Raw genomic sequence first — 21,608 nt, 5'->3', positions numbered from 1 at the left:
TTGCTCTGCTCTTCTAAGAACTCTCATAGAAATGAATGGAGCATGCTGGGAATTGTAGTTTCACAACAGCTGGGAGCCGGAGGTTGCCTACCCCTGTCCCATATGAATGGAGCAGCGGTTCAGCGTGTGCACTACCACTCCATTCACTTTCTATGGGACTGTCTTAGATAGCTAGCGCTATCTAAATAAAAAGTAAAGCTACCTGCCTTGGAAAAAAAAGATGCAAAAAAGTGACCAACAGCATAAAAAAAATATAAAGTTCTACCCGACCAATCAGCACGAGCAGAAAATCCTCCACTCACTTGAGAGCCCAGTCACGTTTCATCCCCGTGTATTTAGAGAAGGCACTGACGGCGTCAGCAGAGGGCGGGGGCAGGGTTTGCTCACAGACCGCCAGGACGGACTTGGAGGCTACACATGAAGACGTTTCTTGCGGATCGACGTATGAATTGAGTATAACCATCTGATCGTTTAATATCTGAGCTCTGAAAAAAAGACAAAAAAAAGAGGGAATCAAATGACTGAAACCTCCAGGATTCTTTTTTAAATCAGATTATTTTTATTGAGATTTTCAAAGCATTTTATGAGACAAACAAAACAGTCCCCCCCCCCCCCACCCAATACCCAAACGTCCTAGATCCAGGTAGAACCCCTCCAAAAGTCCATTCCAGAAAGATTTTGATACAGAAATGTATCAGTTATACAGTGTAGCTGGACATCCGGCACATACATACACCTCTAGCACATATTGCATGTCATTAATTCAAATATAGCAGTACATTACATTGCAGCATAGCAGAACGTGTATACCACTCCACCCCCCAGTAGACTATACCCCATACCCTTTGGCAGCACACCTCCCGCACCTCCTCCCAGTAATCCATGACACCCCTGTCTCCTATGTTTGACCTCTAAAAATATGAGTGGAGCCGGGACAACGCGGATTCCAGTATCTATTTAAGCGACATTAGTCTACAATATTGTGAAACCACCAGGATTCTACATGTACACCAGATTTCAGGAAGCACTTTCAAGATCTCTGCTTGCTGTCATGCAATTGTGCTGCTTTATTTTAACGTTATATTTATTTTACTATTTTCTTATTTTTATTTATAACCAGAAAAATGTAAAAAAAAAAAAAAAAAAAAGGAAGAATGTTTTTCATGTTTTTTTTTTGTTAACAGCAAAAACTTGACACTAAAATCTTGTTTTCTTATGTCCCCTTTCCATAATGATTTTGATATATGGGATGCCCGAGTCATGGTTTCTGGGGGCGGGGCTATTGATATTTTTTTTATACTTTGTACATTTGGGGGACATTCAACTTTACATTTATTTTGGGCTACAGGGGGAATACAGCCCCCAGAGCATATGTACAGGGCTGTACTACATCTCCCCAAAGCTTATCAGGGTATGATAACACCCAGCAGCTCTCGCAGACTCCCGGCCCCTGGTGATCACATGACCACTGGGATCGGAGCAGGAAGTGGCACTGCTGCTTCCTGATATCTATACACAGCGCTAGTTGAGCATGGCGTATAGAGCGATGGAGACGGCAGGGATGGTCTTCTCTATGGGGAGCCCTGCTGTCACTGACAGCCGATTCCCCATTCCAGCAGCAATGAAGAACTACCACCCGGACATTTATAGCCTACGGGCGGTCGGGATCTGGTTAAGGGCTCATCAACACCAACATATTTTCTCTCCGTGTCCAGAAGTTACTCCATGTGCATTCCGTTTCCATATGTCCGTTCTGCAAAAAAATAGAACATGTCCTATTATTGTCCGCATTACGGACAAGGATAGGACTGTTCTATCAGGGGCCAGCTGTTCCGTTCCGCATAATACGGAATGCACACGGATGCCATCTGTATTTTTTGCGGACCACAAAATATATACGGTCGTGTGCAAGAGCCCTAAAGTTTTTTTTTTTGTTTTATGTCCTCCTCCCACAGCCAGACCTGTGAAGAGATCTATACTTACCTACTCTCTGCCACTACATTCAGGCTCCGTGACTCCCGGGCTGTCTTCACTAGCTTTCTGGTCCCAGCATGTAAACATTACGCACTGACAAGGTCAGGTGCGCTGCTGCAGCCCATGACTGGCCTCAGTGGTGATGTGTCCCTAAGGGCAGTGACTTGTGCAAACCTGGACAACCCCTTTAAGTTTCAGTGTGTAACACATTAAACAACTCCGTAATCAGTTTTAATGGAAAATGTCCAGTTTTGTGTATGCAGCTCCTACGCACACTTGTGTCTCCATGGTTACAGACTACAAACAAACCCTGTGCATTATACCCTGCAGTCAAACTCCGCTATTGTATACCCTACTTCTACTTACACTCATCTGGTTACGCTAACAAGTAGAAGGAAAAAAAAGAAGTGAGAAGAGCATGACTGCAGGGTCAGACTACACAGGGTTTGTATGTAGTCTGTTACCATGGAGACACAGGTCTGCAAAGAAAATCTTTTACAATTTTTTTTTTTTTTTTACAATGTTACTTCACTTTAGATGCGTTGTAGTAAATGGTCGCACCGGTGGACGTATCCTCCGAGTACAATCTGCAGTTTGTAAATGAGAATGACCAGGGAATGGAATGTAACAGCAGATGTATATGACATTCAGGTTATGCAGAAAGTTGGGTGACAAGTCCCATGGAGGAACAGTGGCTCCTACGGGTTGTTGTCCCTCAGCAGAAGATAAATGTCTGACTGGAATAGCACAAGACACCACATGAACAGGGGTCTTTTCTCATACCTGTCTTCTGAGGCTGGGACGATGATGAAGGTTCTTCTGAAGAGGATGAAGAGGGTCTCCTGGCAGCTCACGTCCACTGTCAGGAGAAAGTCAGTCCATAGACACGTATTATTTTTTTAAGTTAAAAGCTCTATTTATAATATAGAGATTATAGGCTATAGACAGATTTGCGGGCATTGGTTATTACTTAAATCCATGTATTTTTTGTCTGAAAAGCACCTCTGCAATAAGTTTTGTTAACAATTTTGCACCGTTTGGCTTCTGCAGCTTCTGCGTTTCACAGTACATGGCAGCTGCAGAAAGCGTTCACAGTAAAATCCATCAGACTAGCTCATCTGACACTTGGTCTCCAGAGTCTCCCTCTACTAAATTATCTTCTAAACTAATTTATTCCCACATCAGACTTTAACCCTTTCCCGACCGCCCACTGGGTATATACATCTTATCTGCACATTGGAGATTACATGTGGGGGGGGATCAGATGAGGTCAGAGATGTATGGAGAGGACAGGTTGTGGACTGGAGATTACATGTGGGGGTATTTAGGAGATGAGGTCAGAGATGTATGGAGGGACAGGTTGTGGATTGGAGATTATATGTGGGGGTATCAGGAGATGAGGTCAGATGTATGGAGAGGACAGGTTGTGGACTGGAGATTACATGTGGGGGGTATCAGGAGAGGAGGTCTGAGATGGATGGAGAGGATAGGTTGTGGACTGGAGATTACATGTGGGGAGGTATCAGGAGATGAGGTCAGAGATGTATGGAGGGACAGGTTGTGGATTGGAGATTATATGTGGGGGTATCAGGAGATGGTCAGATGTATGGAGAGGACAGGTTGTGGACTGGAGATTACATGTGGGGGTATCAGGAGAGGAGGTCTGAGATGGATGGAGAGGACAGGTTGTGGACTGGAGATTACACGTGGGGGGGGGGGGGTATCAGGAGAGGAGGTCTGAGATGTATGGAGAGGACAGGTTGTGGACTGGAGATTACATGTGGGGGTATCAGGAGATGAGGTCAGAGATGTATGGAGAGGACAGGTTGTGGACTGGAGATTACATGTGGGGAGGTATCAGGAGATGAGGTCAGAGATGGATGGAGAGGACAGGTTGTGGACTGGAGATTACATGTGGGGGGTATCAGGAGATGAGGTCAGAGATGGATGGAGAGGACAGGTTGTGGACTGGAGATTACATGTGGGGGTATCAGGAGATGAGGTCAGATGTATGGAGGGGACAGGTTGTGGACTGGAGATTACACGTGGGGGGTATCAGATGAGGTCAGAGATGGATGGAGAGGACAGGTTGTGGACTGGAGATTACATGTGGGGGTATCAGGAGAGGAGGTCTGAGATGGATGGAGAGGACAGGTTGTGGACTGGAGATTACACGTGGGGGGTATCAGATGAGGTCAGAGATGGATGGAGAGGACAGGTTGTGGACTGGAGATTATATGTGGGGGTATCAGGAGAGGAGGTCAGAGATGGATGGAGAGGACAGGTTGTGGACTGGAGATTACACGTGGGGGGTATCAGGAGAGGAGGTCAGAGATGGATGGAGAGGACAGGTTGTGGACTGGAGATTACATGTGGGGGGTATCAGGAGATGAGGGCAGAGATGGATGGAGAGGACAGGTTGTGGACTGGAGATTACACGTGGGGGGTATCAGATGAGGTCAGAGATGGATGGAGAGGACAGGTTGTGGACTGGAGATTACATGTGGGGGGGGTATCAGGGGAGGAGGTCAGAGATGGATGGAGAGGACAGGTTGTGGACTGGAGATTACACGTGGGGGGTATCAGGAGAGGAGGTCAGAGATGGATGGAGAGGACAGGTTGTGGACTGGAGATTCTGCACAGCAGGGAGGTACTATCTGGGTCAGAGGTAAATAGGAGTGTCATAAGCAAGCACCTGGCAGTTTCAATTCCTTGACATTTCTGCTTGCTGTCAGTGAATCAGAACATTCTTGAAAAAGACAACCTCATCACGTCCAACAAACACAGCAGCACAGCTGTTAACAATAGGCAGCTGATAAACTGTAACAGACTCTCAGCTGTGTGAGCAGGCCACGCCTGGGATATGTTTTCAGCCCGATTCCATTTGCCGATGCTTTTGTAGCCTGCCCGATCCGGCTGATGTACTGAGAGAAGAGGCATCCGAGGTCTTCTGCAGCCACTTACACATTGTTAGTTACTGAACATTTGAGGACAAAAACTCACCTTCCTTAAATTTTCCTTCAACGGTGAAACACATGAGAGACGTCTGAGGAGAGAAGCAGTGGACAATATACATGAAACGTGTCAGCAGTGAAGACAGCCTACATTCATACACAGAGCCCGGGACCTCCTCCGTACACCTCACATCACTGGCAACCCCCTTTCATGTCATGTTCACACACAGGAGATGCAGATTCTGCAGAACATTTCACTCTTCGTTCCCACCCTTTAACCCCTTAAATGCCACAATCAATAACAACTGCAGCATCTAAGGGGATTGAAAGAGGAAGGAGGTCCCTGTGGACACCCCATCAGCTCCCCATGACTCAATGGCACTGATGGGTTAGCTGGAAAGTGTAATACTGACAGGCATTAATGCTTTTACGATTCCCAGCAACACTCCCCCCCCCTCCCCCATCAGCTGTTTGAAGAGGCCTCTTCCTAGGTCAAGGACATTACAGTCATTGGTCTCATGGCCTATGTGCACAGCCACTATACAATAGCTTTGTCCATCGAAAAATGTAAAAAAAAAAATTATATATAATGAGTCTTGGAATGCAGCAATGCGAAAATTATTTTTTTGGTGCAATAAACATTTTATTGCGCCCAAAAAATTATCTTTGCATTGCTGCATTCCAAGACTCATCATTATATATATATATATATATATATATATATATATATATATATATATATATTTTTTTTTAACATATATATGTGCAAGAGCACAAAAAAAATACAAGAAAACTCTACATAAAAATGCTTAAAAAATAATGGGAAAAAATAAATAAAAAAATAGGTAGGTCTTCAAGGAGTTAAATGGGATATAATGTAAGGTTACAATGACAGCGGGGTTCCTCCAATGATGAGAGCTGGTCACAGGGCTTCCATGCCGAATCACTGTTCTAGTTACATTACGCTTACGCATTCATTTGACGGATGCCTCCGGCGATGCCTCAGACGTGCAGCTGTATGCCATGATGTGCCAACATTTTTAAAAAGAGAAAGTATAGCGACATGTATCAGCCCGGCAGATGCCAGATTTATTATAGTTTGCCTTTGTTATCCCAAACACAATGTGAAGGGGCCCTGCTGCACGTTCAGCATACAGTACTCCGCAGATGCCAGGCTATCCTTCTCCCCGGATTACAACACTCTCTAACATGTTCTCTGGAATTCAGACGCGTCTCAGTAGAGGACTTTGCAGTCAGGGGCGAGAACAGTAATCTCACCCGAGGAAATTCCAAAAAAAACTCCTGCGCTGAGATGAGAATAGTACATCGTCCCAGCGGAGAGAACGTGAGACTTACAGTCTGGAAACTGACATCCAGCGTCATGGACGGCAGGTCGTGCTCTGTTTTCGGGAGATTGCAGAGAAAGCCGACCACCTGCAACCCGTTATACTTTATCAGCCGACGCCTCAAGTCTAGACAATAAAATGAAAGGTTAATAAAGTGGTAATAGTAAAAATCTTAATAGTACACATATATTTATAGTACATTAAATAATAATACATTCATAATAAATACATAACATAAATAGATAATATATAAATTGATACATAATATACAGACAAGAGATGAATTGTCTCTAATAAATGACAGTAACTATAACAATTTATAAATTTAAACTGCAAAAAAAACAAAAATAAATAAAAACTCAGGATAGATCATCAATATCAGATTTGGGGGTCTGACCCTAGAACCCCAATAATCAGCTGCAGTGACAGAAATTCTAGACCACACGTGCCATAGGTTCGCCCCCACTGTTCTAGAGTGTACAGGGCTGGGAGCAGACAGCGCCGTACACTGTGCAGTGGTTGTGCCCGGTACTGGAGCTCAGCAACCATTCATGTGAATCAGAGCTGAGCTGCAGGATGCTGGTGCCAGAGACCATGCAGTTTACACAGCCTTTTGCCTCCGCTCTGTACACTGTATAGTTTTCAGACCCCTCCTGAAATAGCTCAGGCTATGTCATCAATATCGGATCAGTAGGGGGTCTGACACCTCATACCCCCACTGATCAGATACTGATGACCTACCATGAGGATAAGTCATCAATATCTGTAGCCCTTTAAATGAAAAAACAAAAAATCAAATATGATCCTGGATGGGAGAGAAAGGAGGTCACCCACAGGGTGCAGCAACAAGCACTAAGCAAGGCTCACTTAACTTTCCTGAATTGCACATCTATCTATAGGAATTTTTCACAGCAGGACGCATGAGCATGGCCTATATACATGTCCATACCTGGTCTCTTCACTCGGAGGAGGTTCCGGTTCTCTTTCCAGTACTCTTTAATCTGACTAAAGCTGAACACAGACAGACGGAGCTCAGTTACAGCGCTGATTCAGTTACAACTACACCCCCCCCCCCCCCCCCCAACACACTATATTCTGCTGACTGGGGCGTATCAGATCAGAACCCCCACCAATCACACCTGATCATATGTGTAAATTCCTTGAAAACCCTTTAAAGAGTTCTGCAACTTTTTAATGTACTATGTTTCCATTTTCTAGAACTCTGCAGCTTGTCAGCGAATAGGAACATTTTTGTTTACATCCAGGGGCTGATACAAATGCACAGTATGTTACAATGTGCAAGTTTTTTTTCAGCCTCTGGAGGTAAACAGGAAAGTTTTTGCTCACCAACAGCAAGCAGGGATCTTAAAGGGGTTGTCTGGGTTCAGAGCTGAACCCGGACATACCTCCATTTTCACCCAGGCAGCCTCCCTGACTTGAGCATCGGAGCAGTTCATGCTCCGATGATCTCCTTTGCCCTGCGTTAAATCGCACAGGGCAAAGGCATTTTTAGGAGTGTTGTGCATTTTCATCAGTATACAATTTTATCTAATGGGATTATAGCCAAAATGAATGCTCATTGCCTTTAAGAATAAAATCAGCTTGAACCAAAGTTCTGTTATGTGGCTGAAGAAGCCAAGATGAGTTCATGGCAAGTTCAGTTTATATAAGAATAATTGTGAATATAATTGGACATTGTATTTTAAAAATGATTGCTAAAGATATGGGTTTATCTATGGGGAGTACACTAGCTTCCTCAGACATGTTTGTCTGAAGGGAACAATGTTGTTTCATGGATAAGCCATGATGAAATAAGAACTCATATCCTTAAGGCACACCTGCTGTATGAGGTTCAATTCACATATTCATAATTATATATATTTCTGTATAGTATATTTTGTTTTACAACATATTTTAATCAATAATTCGTATAATGTGTCATTTATGTGTAACAATGTATCGATATATATATATATATATATATATATATATATTATACCATGTATGTGTCATTTAGAATGTATCCTGTAGAAGATACAGAAACAATGAAGTAATATTCTGATAATTGGATTTCTGAGAAGAGTTAAAATGTTATTTCATCCATGTAGATAAGTAAAGTATACAAATCCCGATGCCGAGTATCAAGGCCTTTATAAATCGTTATCAATTAACATATATTCAAAAAGATAGAAGAAGACAATGACTCCAACAAGTCTAGGTTATAGGTAATTAAAAGTGGCAGGAAAAGACCTTCCGTAATGATGTATATTGAAAAGGTTAAGAAGGTCATGTGAACATATTTATTAGGCATTTAGAATTAATGTTTAAGGTTGTGATATTCATCTGCAGTACCACAGTGCTATCTGGAGGCAGATAGACAAGATTATATTATTTTATCATTTGTTTTATACCACATCAAGGGTTAATATGACATCATGGTGTTATTAGCATGCGAATACACCCACCTTACCTGATTGGAAATCCCTAATCTAAAAGGGGAGGATTCTTAGATAAGGGGGGGGGGGGAGAGTTACTTGTGTGCAGGGCATCAAGAGATGATCCGTCCATTCAATCAAGAAAAAAAGAAAACTCAAAAAGAAGACTATACCAGAAGAAACTTGGATTATTTTTTTTTTGACTACTAGGAAAGTTCTTAAGAACTGGTCCCATCTGAACTCTGTCTATCTCTGACCCGGTAACATATATTGTGTTTACTGCTAGTGGTATTAATAAGATATTTCTCTCGGTATATAGCCAAGAGTCCCCATACTGTGGGAATATATAGTGTTAGGCGCCTCCATAATGCTGATTATTCTCTTAGCAAAGATGCATATTGTTAATGGAAGATCTGACATTATTTGAAAAGAGGACTAAACCCTTGGAAAGTTATTTTCCATAGTCTGATTGCCGAGCTGAATATTTTATCATATTAATATCATATTTTTGATTGGTCATAGGAAAACAGAGTCAAGGGATAACAGTTATTTTCCTGTATAATCCGTGTTTTATTGTTATAGCCTGTTTGATAAACAGAAGATCCTAAGTTTCTCTTGGTATATAAATTATTGGTCTGTTTGTTAAATGTATGACACTGGTTGTCATAAATAACTAAGTTATTTTGTGCTGGTGAGATAGGGGTGTGTTAGCACCACCACTCGATAAAAGAACTTAGAGGCGTTTATGTCCGCCTGAAGGATCATGGGAATGGCGTCCCAGGAGTATATCAGTAAAAAACAGAGCAGCACTCCAGTATGGTTAAAAAAAGAAAGCTCTTTATTCATCCAGTGGTGACGCGACGTTTCGGCTCCAACATGAAGCCTTTCTCAAGAAGCCGAAACGTCGCGTCACCACTGGGTGAATAAACAGCTTTCTTTTTTTAACCATACTGGAGTGCTGCTCTGATTTTTACTGAGATATATATATATATTTTTTTATCCTCTCTTTTATATGAAGATTCTTTTTACATAGAAGATATACGACAGGAGTTCCAGTGACGTATCGGGGCTCTCAGGAAGCACTCTTCACCGGCACTGATGGGCGGGCTTTAGCACTGTCCTAGCCAGTAAACCGGCTAGGTCAATGCTAAAGCCCGCCCATCAGAGGCGTTGACGTCACCGAACACACTGCCAGGCGCAAACTTCCGCCCGGCAGTGTGTTATGATAAACAAAAAGAGCCCGTGCCCTGTGCGATCTAACGCAGAGCAAGGGAGCGCATCGGAGCACAAGATGCTCCGATGCTAGCCTCAGGGGGGCTGCCTAGGTTAAAAAAAATAGGGGTATGTCTGGGTTCAGCTCTGAACCCAGACAACCCCTTTAAGAACAGTGAGGAAATGTAAAACAATGTAAATTGGACGGATCAAGAACTTAAGGACCCTTTACACGGGCCGACAATTGTATAGACCATCACTTACCAACGTTACTAGTAACGCTAGTTAGCGATGATCTGGCGGTGTAAACGCACCGCCGATTAACCGATCGGGTAATAGTATCTTTTGTGCCGCACAAATTATCATCATTTCCCAGTGGCAGATCGTGCTGTGTAAATATGATCTGCTGCTGGGAATCAACGAGACCGATGGCATTAGCCATCGCTCCTCCCTATACCGTGGAGGAGATCGCTGTATGTAAATGCACCAGTCTCCTCCGCTAGCGAATGTCTCCTTCCTGACAATCTGCAAGGTAGTTGTCCCATGTAAAGGAACCATTAGAATTAGAGCAGCATGGGGCACCCAAAGTGAACGCTATGGGACTTGTGAAAATAGGTGGCTGTGTTTAAAAGTCCCATAGAGGTGAATGGAAGGTGGCCGTGCATGCGCAGCTTGCTCTCTGTTCACTTCCTGGCCCCACTCCAGAGATAGAATGGGGTCCCAGAGGTAGGACCAACGCCTTTCTGACATTTACTGCATTCTTATTGATATGCCATAAATGTCCCAGATGGGAATACCATTTTAAGCAACGGGCCCTATTGTAAACAGATGTCATGCCTTTACCACAGAGGTCACCCACACCCAAGTTACCCACAACACCCACCAGGCTTTTGGATAGACTACGTGGGGTAAACTAAAAGAGCAGCAGGCGTTCTCGTGATACAGGGGAAGGAGGGTCTTGCGCTCCCCAGAATCGTACAGTGTGAAGAACCTGGAAAGAGGAGGAATAACAAGAAATAACGTCAGTAAGCTGCAGTATAAGGACTTGGAAATACGTACAGACTACTGAAATAAATACAAAGCAATCAGAACTATGGATGACATCACCAAATTGAGTGATGAGAAATAAAATAGCTGGAAAGTGACCATAACAGGTAATCTATGAGGTCGCCAAAAAAGGCTAGGCTCTGGTCACATCTGCGTTATGGCTTCTGTTCACGATGGGAGCCACAGTGCTTCGCTGGATTCATGGAAAGACAATACAAACTGCCCGGCTGACTTATTATAAAGGCTCACTCAGAAGACCATAGTATTTTGCGTTTCGCAAATTGGGGATCCGCAAAACACAGATACCATCCAGTGTGTGTGCACATGGCCGCCACTACCATAGAAAATGCCTATTCTCGCCCGCAATTGCATGCGCTATCTTTTTTGCGGGGCTGCAGAACGGTGTGCTGTCCACATCTTTTGCGGCCCTATTGAAATGAATGGGTCCGCACCCATTCCGCAGAATTCTGGAACGGATGCGGACTCATTCATACTGTCGTGTGAATGAGCCCTAAGGGTTAGTCAGGGTCTGACCTATAATAAGCAGTGAAATTTAGAAGCTATTTAGCTTGTGCGTGCTGCACATTGTCATAGTGCCTGTCAGTAAAGGGTTCTTAAAGAATATAAAAAAATAAAAAAAATAAAAAAAGATATTTCCAGACCCTGCCAGCCTATGGCAAAAAGTTTTTCCTGAAGCAGGACTTATGATTGAGTTCAATGGGCTCTGTATATATTCGGGTACAGTGAGCTCCCTCTAGTGGTGGCTTTTAACTCCATGGCTGAAAAAAAGCCAGGGATTTGGATCTCTGCGTCAGAATCAGCACCGACCCCCTATGACATACCGAAAATCTTCATTCTTACACATCCTGCCCATGAATCGATATCATGCAACACCCCGGTAATCAATTCATACAAGGATGCATGTGACTTACTGGTGCAGAAACTTTGCCAAGTAAGATTTGATCTCGTCGCTAACAAAAAAGCTTCCCTAGAAGATAAAATATATCGCATTAAAAGAAAAATCACAAGGCAGAGATGGTGAAACAGGAATCGCGGAAATACTGGAATGGTAGCTCCTCTATCTGTAATCCATACGGAGTCCATTACAGTCTGTACTCTAATCACATCGGCTGGTTCCCTGACCTCCCTGCTGGTTCAGCATCTCTACAAAGCATTCTCGGACATTCGTGGCGCCCTGGTTTGATATATAGTGTTCACACCAGGCCCCAAATCTTTAAACCATGCTATAACAATATTAACGAGACGGACTCACCTCAGACATTGGTGGCATATCGCTAGGATATGCCATCAATGTCAAATATGTGCGGGACCCCCACCTCTCTCTAGAACAGGACCTCCGAAGTTAATAGAGAACAGCCGTGAATGCGCGGGCGCCCTCCATTCATTTCTATTGGCTATTTCCCCGCAGTCCCAGAGAGACGAACCGAGCGGCGGCCGCGCTTGCACTCTTCATTCATTTCTATGGGACTTCCGAAAATAGTCGAGTGTGCGCTCTCAGCTATTTTCAGGACTACTGTAGAAGTGAATGAGGAGCACGCTGCGCATATGCCGTAATCTCTAATTCACTTTGCGGGTCCCACCTCTCGTTTAAGAGAGTGCTAAATTACAGAATTTCTACCGGGCTGTTAGAGGTGTGACTGTCAGGACAGCCAGCATAATTCTGAAAGCAGCTCAGGGTGTGACTAGAGTAAAAGAATTGGGGTGCTAAAACATTAGGACAAAATAGGTATGACTGGTTTAAAGGGGTTGATCCTGCTGACCTTTGTCTCTGGGAGAGGTATGGGTTCTTCTTGCTCAAAAAATAGATTTTCTTTAAAAATCAGCCCATCCTGCAATACAGAAGACAAGAGTCACGACATGAGAGGTAACCGGTACAATCAAAAAATGCAGAAATCCTGGAAATTGAATTCTGCCAACTTCTTGGGCAGATTTTGTTAAATATGTCTATTGGCTTTGTACATGCATGGACCCGGCGTGCTGTGAGACCTGCGGACTCTGCTACACCTGACTTTCCAGGTTGGGGGGTTGTTCAAAAACCATTAGGCGTGAATCCTTTTTGTTTGGGAGGAGAGGAGGGAAGATCATTGCCCTCTAGATGCCTGCAGTACAAGAAGATAACAACTGGGCTGTAGACCCTACCTTCCAGGTGGGACAACCACTTTAGGCTACACTCACACAACGGCCGTTTTCTGAACCATTGCAGACTCTATGGGGATATTCACAAGGCCTTTTTTTCCAATTAAAGGCCAGTATATAGTGGACATAAAAAAATAGGACATGTCCTATAATTTGGCATTTTTTGCACGGCCAGGGGGACCCTATCGGAATCAATGGGGCCATTTAGCCAGAAGTGCACTCGTCTAACAGCCATTAAAAACGGGTACACTTGGTCATTCAGGGGGTTAAATAAAAAAATGTATAATAATAATAATCACCACGTCCACTTGCACGCACAGGGACACTTGCCCTTTACTGGATGCAGCAGGACCTGACTTTTGAAACATGATGATGTCACCACTCTGGGAGCACAGGTCCTTTTCTGCTGCATCCAGTAAGAGTGAGTGTCCCTGCGAGTGCAAGTGGATAAGGTGGGTATTATTAGACCATATTCACACGACTGTGTCCATTTTGCAGACCGCAGAGCCGCAAAACACAAGACACTGGCCACGTGCACCACACATCGCGGTGCGGACGCATCAACTTCAATGGGTCCGTGATCCACAAGATGCAGCCAAAGATAGGAATTGTCCTATCTTTTGCGGAGTGGCCACAAAGACCCGGAAGCACTCCTTCATAATACTAGGGACCACCAGGGGGGCATTCATAATACGAGGGGCATTTGTAATACTTCAGAGCGCTAATGGGGTCATTAATAATACTGGGGGGCACTACGGAGGGCATTATGTAAACAGAGGGCACTGAAGTCAATTAAATCGTTTTTTTACGCCCATTAAAACAGACAGACGGCCAGGAAATGGCTGCAAAAATGGTTGAAAAATGGCCATGAAAAACTGACAGTGTGTTCGTTTTTCATGGCCATTTTTTTTCACTGTCATGGGAATGTAGCCCTAAACCTCTGACTACATCCTGCTGACAATACTAAAGTTTAGGAGGTTCTACGCAGAGCTGAACCTAAGTTTAGTGAAAAACTCACCAGCTTTTCAATAGCGGGGAAGTGATAGGTTATCAGTCTGTGAAAGAAAAGACAGGAGTCAGTTAATTGTATTTGAGAAACCCCTCAATGATTGCCCATTGCTGCTGCCTTTATTGGACTCCCCCCCCCTCCCCACAGCATGGCTGAGCTGCTGGGTCTTAGCGGGCGGAGATCAGCTCTGCCGGTGACTACTGTTTCCACAGGAGGCTATTTTCCCTGTACCTGGGGCTAACATACAGTGGAAAAGTGCAAAATTATAAATAAATAAATAAATAAATAAAAAAATAAAAAGGGTGAAAGTCTCCGAGATGTTTTTTATGACCCTTAGGACAATGCATGCAGCATTAGGCCTCACACAACAGCATGTGTTTTGCGGCCCGATACCAGCCGTGTGCATGCCATTATTTGCGTTTTAAAACCAAAAAAACAACAAGTATAGGACACGTTTTATTTATTTTTGTGGACACGCGGATGCGGAGAGCACACGGTGTGCTGTCCGCATTTTTTGAGCCCCCATGGTAATGAATGGGGTCAGTATCCGATACGCAAAAAACATGCATTGGATGCAGAACAAAATTACAGTTGTGTGCACGAGGCCCAAGCAAAAAATATATATAAAAAAAAACAAAAAAAAAAAAAACAAACAAAAAAAAAAAACAGCCACACAACCCAAGCAGTTGTAATAGTACCTGTAGTAGGCGGAGTGGCTTTCCGCGGCCCCGCGCAGAGGATTTCCTTCCAGCCACAGCTCTCTCAGCTCCAGGTTGTGGATGAGATCCAGGTCTTGAACTTTGCAGAGCTGGAACAGAACGCGTAGAGGTAATGTGTTACTACCGCACCTCTAGCGTAGACAATCAATTCCGAAAAGCAAGATCCGGTCATGTGAAAATCCACGCGCTAAATCTGGACGGGAATAGATTAGAAAGTTGGATCCCATCGCGATTTCAGCCTCTGGGACACCATTTCATTGCCCTGTGGTACTCCTTTAAGGCATAACCATCATAAATAATCCAATGGCTTGCTTGCTGAGTGAGTGGTAACACATTGTGTGATGTCGGAGCTATCGAATCAAACACCTGGGTGCTCTCTCCCCCCTCTCACAGCATGCAGTCACAGCTGCATCCCCCTCCTCTGTGTTTTCCATCTACTGGATTCATTTGGGGGTGTTTTCAGTGACCGAGGTGGGTTTCTGCAGGCAGGGGTAAATTCTCAGTGACTGACCCCGATCAATGACGATAATATGGATGGGGCTACACATGCAGAGCACAACCTGGGCGCAGAGATGAACATCCTATGCATGGACATGGCCTATAGGCTACTGTATATAGGAATCCCGGGCAAGGAAGCAACGTACCTTATTATAGGAGAGGTCCAGGCTCTGCAGATGAGGGGTCAGGTAAAACAGATGTGCAAACCCAGTCAGCTTGGAGAGATTGTTATAACTCAGATTCAAAGAGAGAAGCTGCAAAACAGAAACCAAATCTCGTTATCACGGAGGAGGCTGAAGGGTTGACCTTGCTGAAGAGCAAAAAGTGGGGGTCTGCACCCGTCAGGTTGACGTCAGCTGGACAGAGATTAGGTGTAAGGTGTAGGCTGCCCACAAACCTCATGCACTGAAGCCCTCATCGACAAAGAATAAAAGCCTTTTTTTTCCTGAAGAACTCCGGAACCGATATTCAAAAGACTGGTATCGTCAAAATCAGCAGGATCAACCGTACCAGAAGGCACAATTTGATAGGGTTGATGCACCCTTTTTAAGCAAATGATGTTGAGCTGCAATGCCACACACAACCCAACGCTGGCAGGTTGTGGTTATACCTTGCCTTCCATTACTTCACCTTTCGGAGTCAGCAGAGGGTGCTGGGGGCGACCGCCCTGGGTATATTATTACCTGGGGGTAACACTCCGATATGACTTGGAGAAGAATTCCTGTTACAGAAGTATCGTTCACGGAAAAGTGGATGTTGGCGGAAAGTAAATCTGTGAAGAGAAAAGCAGATTCATGAGACGCTGTCGGCCACATTCAAGGACCACAGAGTGTGGACTTCAACACGTGTCAGTCCGGATGCAGACCACTGTGTGCAGCAGGGCTAGGATGCAGGACGCACGCTCCCTCCACAGGGCAAACATTATTAAAGTGTCACTGCAAAAGTTTGATATGTCAGAGACATATCAAAAGGTTTTTATTATGGGGGTCTGAGTGCTGAGACCCCAACGATCTCTAGAATGAGGAAAGAGAAGTGCTCACATGAAGAGCTATCCTCGCTGCCGGAGATGGACTCGAGAAAGTGGGCCCATAAAGGTACACAGTGACTGCACCAGCAGAATAGTGAGTGCAGCTCTGGAGTATAATACAGGATGTAACTCAGGATCAGTACAGGATAAGTAATGTAATGTATGTACACAGTGACTGCACCAGCAGAATAGTGAGTGCAGCTCTGGAGTATAATGCAGGATGTAACTCAGGATCAGTACAGGATAAGTAATGTAATGTATGTACACAGTGACTACACCAGCAGAATAGTGAGTGCAGCTCTGGAGTATAATACAGGATGTAACTCAGGATCAGTACAGGATAAGTAATGTAATGTATGTACACAGTGACTACACCAGCAGAATAGTGAGTGCAGCTCTGGAGTATAATAGAGGATGTAACTCAGGATCAGTACAGGATAAGTAATGTATGATGTATGTACACAGTGACTCCACCAGCAGAATAGTGAGTGCAGCTCTGGAGTATAATACAGGATGTAACTCAGGATCAGTACAGGATAAGTAAAGTACGTATGTACACAGTGACTCCACCAGCAGAATAGTGAGTGCTGCTCTGGAGTATAATACAGGATGTAACTCAGGATCAGTACAGGATAAGTAATGTATGTACACAGTGACTCCACCAGCAGAATAGTGAGTGCAGCTCTGGAGTATAATACAGGATGTAACTCAGGATCAGTACAGGATAAGTAATGTAATGTAATGTATGTACACAGTGACTGCACCAGCAGAATAGTGAGTACAGCTCTGGAGTATAATACAGGATATAACTCAGGATCAGTACAGGATAAGTAATGTATGTACACAGTGACTCCACCAGCAGAATAGTGAGTACAGCTCTGGAGTATAATACAGGATATAACTCAGGATCAGTACAGGATAAGTAATGTATGTACACAGTGACTCCACCAGCAGAATAGTGAGTGCAGCTCTGGAGTATAATACAGGATGTAACTCAGGATCAGTACAGGATAAGTAATGTATGTACACAGTGACTCCACCAGCAGAATAGTGAGTACAGCTCTGGAGTATTATACAGGATGTAACTCAGGATCAGTACAGGATAAGTAATGTATGTACACAGTGACTGCACCAGCAGAATAGTGAGTGCAGCTCTGGGGTATAATACAGGATGTAACTCAGGATCAGTACAGGATAAGTAATGTATGTACACAGTGAATCTACGTCTGGATTAGATATATGGTATATTTAAAAGGTTGTCAGTTTCCTTTGCCATACAGCAACACATAAGAGAAACTGGACTGTACTACAGCATGATTGACCTGTTATAATCTCCACTTTCCACAAGAGGGCGACAGCATGCACACTTCTGCAGTGACGTCTGTACACTGATAACCTGATTTCATGTCAGACGATCACAGAACTGTGAGTGCATTTTATTTTCCGTGCACAGTGACAAATCCTGGAAGCAGGCGGCATTTATCCAGAGATATACGCGCTGCACTTGCACAATGTAACCCGTGGATGTGGTGAAGTCACACATGGCACAGACTCCCCTCTGCTAAAAGCAATTACTGGCAGGGAGCGCTGCCAGGACACAATGTAGCACACATCACATCACAATGAGCACCTTGGTGTGTGCGGAGCCGCCGGAGGGTCTGGGGGTTAGCTGCATTACCCTCTCTGCACCCACATCTATTACCAGGAACCCTGCCTTTAACCCCTTCCTGCTCACAGCAACGATACTGCCCGGCTTACCGGGCTTATAGACGGCACATCCAGAAGGGCTGCAGGCCGACTATTACTGCTCCCACAGCAGGATTGCATTTGCTTGTAACTGACCCCCCCCCCCCCCCCCCTCCATCCATTTAGGGCAGGACAAGAGCTCCCCCTACAGTCACATTATGCATTTATTATTTTTATTTCCCATAATGCCCCATACCTTTCTCTAATTCTTCCTCATTCACACAAAGACGTTAAAGGGGCGCTTCTTACCCGGATCATTTGCGAGACTGCTCAGGTCGAGGCTTTCAAGGGACCGGTCGTACCTCCTCCACAGACACGACTACAAGAATGTGACAGGTGAAAAGGATTATAATGCAGGACATTTACCCAATTCTAATAGTGAAAACTGATTGGATGAAAGCTCAGGCGAGTATAGCCGACACCGCCTTGGGGCTGATGACATACAACATACCTGCTGGCAGCTCTCTCTCCTGACCTGACCATGGATGGTCGGTCCGGCCAAAATCAGCCGCTTCGGCAGGTATACTTCCAATGTGTATGGCCCGCGTTTGACCATAAAAGGGCAGCTGTCGCATCACGTAAAAACAAAAGGCGGTCACCCAGGCTTCAATGAGGAAAGCTAAGGGTGTCCATAGGGGGTCCCCTGGCCTTCTGCATGCGGAGCCCTTTAGTATGTGAAAGACACGGTCTGAACAGCTGCTCTTTACAGCAGATCTATCTTTACACGTGGCAATTTAAAGGCTACGGACACGTTTGGGGCAATTTTATTATTATTTGAGCTAAAATCATTTTTTCATTTATTAAAAATAAAAAAAAATATAAATAAGAGCATCCCTTCTCAGTCCCGTCAGCTGACGGCTCACGTAAAGCCTTATCTCTGATCTCCTGATCTCAAACAGTCACCTAAGCCATATTATCAGCTTGATTAGAGCTTAGTTATAATGAGTGTTTAGGAGGTCAGGAGATGAGAGATAAGGCTTCACATGAGCTGTCAGCTGACAGGACCGAGAAGTGATACAGACTGATTTTTAGCCCCTGTATTCCAAAAACCAAATTTAGTAAAAGGCAATCATAAAAAAAAAAAAAAAAAAACATTCCCAGAAGCAGTCCATAGCCTTTAAAGCAGGAGACTCCTCCTCTATGTCCATATGGCCCAAAATCCGGATAAGCTCACGAGTTGCCTTTGGCACCATAGTCTACAGGGGCGGACTGGGAACTTAAAGTGGACCTGGGAAAATAAAAACTAAGACCCATGTTGTAGGCGGGGTCAAATTTATTGAAGGAGGGTCAAAACAAGTAGGCAGGGACAATAAAAGACAATAGAAGTAGGCGGGTCAACAATACATAGTGCAGCACAAGATACCGCCCCTGCAGAACCGAATACCACAATGCAGCACAAAATGCTGCCTCAGCGGAATCAAACATCACAGTGCAGAACATAATACTGCCGCCCTCACTGCAGTATTCAAATGTATCACCATCTTGAGGATGCAGTTGAATTCAGGAGGCCACCTGCAGCATGCATAAGTACCTGATGCTCCTAGCATGTTATGTACCCAGCCGGTGGCTCCCTGGGCATCGGCTCACCGGGAAATTTCCCCGTAGGGTCTATGGCCAGTCCACCACTGACGGTCTAGTGATATAATATTAGTTGTGTTGGACGACAGTAACAACTTTGCACTGACTTGGTCAGAAAGCATGGAGTGTTGTGCCACCAGTATCATGTAACTGTGTGAAAAAAGCTGAACTACAGGGAATCAAGAAAACAAAAGAGATGGACCTGCCAGCTACGGGCCTGGTCACAGCCTACATCCAAGTAAGCAGCGCATGTAGTTGGCAGCGCACGCTCCCGGGCACAGTGGTCACCGTCACCTGCTGATCCGCTGCTCATGGGAAACAGATGGCACCGCAAAGTTCATCTGTTTCCCGCAGTCTTTTAAACCATGCTACGTACTGAAGGGTTTATACATTTCATGTGTATTGTATCAGAATATTCGTATCCTGCAAGGTAGGATTTTCCTTTTTTTTAATATCTGCTACACAGCAAAATCCTATATAAAGGGAAAGATACAAGACCAAGATTAAAACTGATCGACGACTCATTTATCACCGCCGGGGCCTCCAGCGAGCACAGAAAACAAGATTTTTGTAAAACTTACCAGTAAAATCTCTTTCTCGCTCTTCATTGGGGGACACAGAGACCGTGGGTATAGTTATGTCCTCTAGGAGGCGCTGACACTAGTAAAAGCTGTTAGCTCCTCCCCTGGCAGCTATGCCCCCTCCAGCCTGGAGAGAGAGCTTCAGTTTGTGAGAAGCAAGTAAACCAACGAAAAAACGTGGAACACCAACAATGCCAAGGCACCACAACGGGGTTCTAACCAGCAACTGCCACAACTGTGGCCGAACAACAACACTGGGTGGGTGCGGTGTCCCCAAATGAAGAGCGAGAAAGAGATTTTACTGGTAAGTTTTACAAAAATCTCGTTTTCTCGCCCATATTCATTGGGGAACACAGGAACCGTGGGACGTCCAAAAGCAGTCCACAGGGAAGGGAAAAACACAGACCCATGGAAGCAAGCGTCCCTGCAGGCATCTAAGAACTGTCGAGTATGCACCTGATAAAATTTTGTGAATGTGTGTAAGGAGGACCAAGTAGCTGCCTTGTACCACTGTGCGGCCAAACCTCCGAGCCTAAGAAGCGCCCACCGCTCTGGAGGAGTGAGCCGGGACACCTAAGGGCGGAACCCTGCTCCGGGTGCAGTATGATTTAGCAATTGTAAACAGAGTCCAACGTGCGATTGCCACCTTGGAGGCCGGCAATCCCTTGCGAGGACCCTCTGGAATGACAAAAAAAGAGAGTCTGTACGCCGGAGGTTGCTAATAAATCATCAGAGCCTTGACAACGTCCAAATGATGTAACTCCCTTTCCCTAGGGTGTGAAGGAAGGACAATTTCTTCATTGATATGGAAGTCAGAGACCACCTTCGGGAGAAAAGAAGGAACGGGCCGGAGAAACGCCTTATCCTTGTGAAGAACCAGGAAGGGTTCTCTGCAAGAGAGCGCCGCCAACTCGGACACCCGTCTGATAGATGTGATAGTCACAAGAAAAACTACCTTCCAGGACAGGAGTCGGAGTGAGATCTCCCGCAAGGGCTCAAAGGGAGAAGACTGGAGCGCTGAGAGGACTATATTCAGATCCCAGGCGGTAGAGGAGGACGGTACGGAGGAACCGTATGTGCCACTCCCTGAAGGAAGGTTTTCATGGGCCCCGGAAGACGCTGGAAAGGCGGTGTCCCCCAGGATAGAAAGCGCCGACACCTGACCTTCATGGAACTAAGGGCTAACCAAGGTCCAACCCTGATTGTAGAAGGATAGGACCGTGGGGAGAGGAAAAAAAAACTGAGTGAGGGGATGTCCCGGTTTTCACAGAAGCCCAGGAAGGACCTCCAGGTCCTATAATAGATCCTGGGCGATGCAAGCTTCC

At 44.8% G+C, this 21,608-nt stretch overlaps 1 protein-coding gene across 1 annotated transcript in view; it reads right to left on the bottom strand.

Annotated features, from left to right (window-relative positions):
• The window catches only part of LOC122935534 (nuclear RNA export factor 1-like), an 83,518-nt gene that overhangs the window by 5,132 nt on the left and 56,778 nt on the right, over positions 1-21,608 (bottom strand). The window contains exons 7-19 of the mRNA XM_044291305.1: positions 18,374-18,443; positions 16,035-16,123; positions 15,498-15,605; positions 14,833-14,942; positions 14,144-14,180; positions 12,750-12,818; positions 11,901-11,956; positions 10,805-10,912; positions 7,224-7,285; positions 6,285-6,400; positions 4,978-5,020; positions 2,758-2,833; positions 303-485 (exon numbers count right to left, since the gene is read on the bottom strand). Coding sequence (XP_044147240.1) covers positions 303-485; positions 2,758-2,833; positions 4,978-5,020; positions 6,285-6,400; positions 7,224-7,285; positions 10,805-10,912; positions 11,901-11,956; positions 12,750-12,818; positions 14,144-14,180; positions 14,833-14,942; positions 15,498-15,605; positions 16,035-16,123; positions 18,374-18,443 — 1,127 coding nt within the window. The remainder of the gene's footprint in view (positions 1-302; positions 486-2,757; positions 2,834-4,977; positions 5,021-6,284; positions 6,401-7,223; positions 7,286-10,804; positions 10,913-11,900; positions 11,957-12,749; positions 12,819-14,143; positions 14,181-14,832; positions 14,943-15,497; positions 15,606-16,034; positions 16,124-18,373; positions 18,444-21,608) is intronic.

This window comes from Bufo gargarizans, chromosome 4 (genome assembly GCF_014858855.1).
Source record: "Bufo gargarizans isolate SCDJY-AF-19 chromosome 4, ASM1485885v1, whole genome shotgun sequence".
Taxonomy (NCBI): domain Eukaryota; kingdom Metazoa; phylum Chordata; class Amphibia; order Anura; family Bufonidae; genus Bufo; species Bufo gargarizans.
This window is presented reverse-complemented; position numbering and strand designations above follow the sequence as displayed.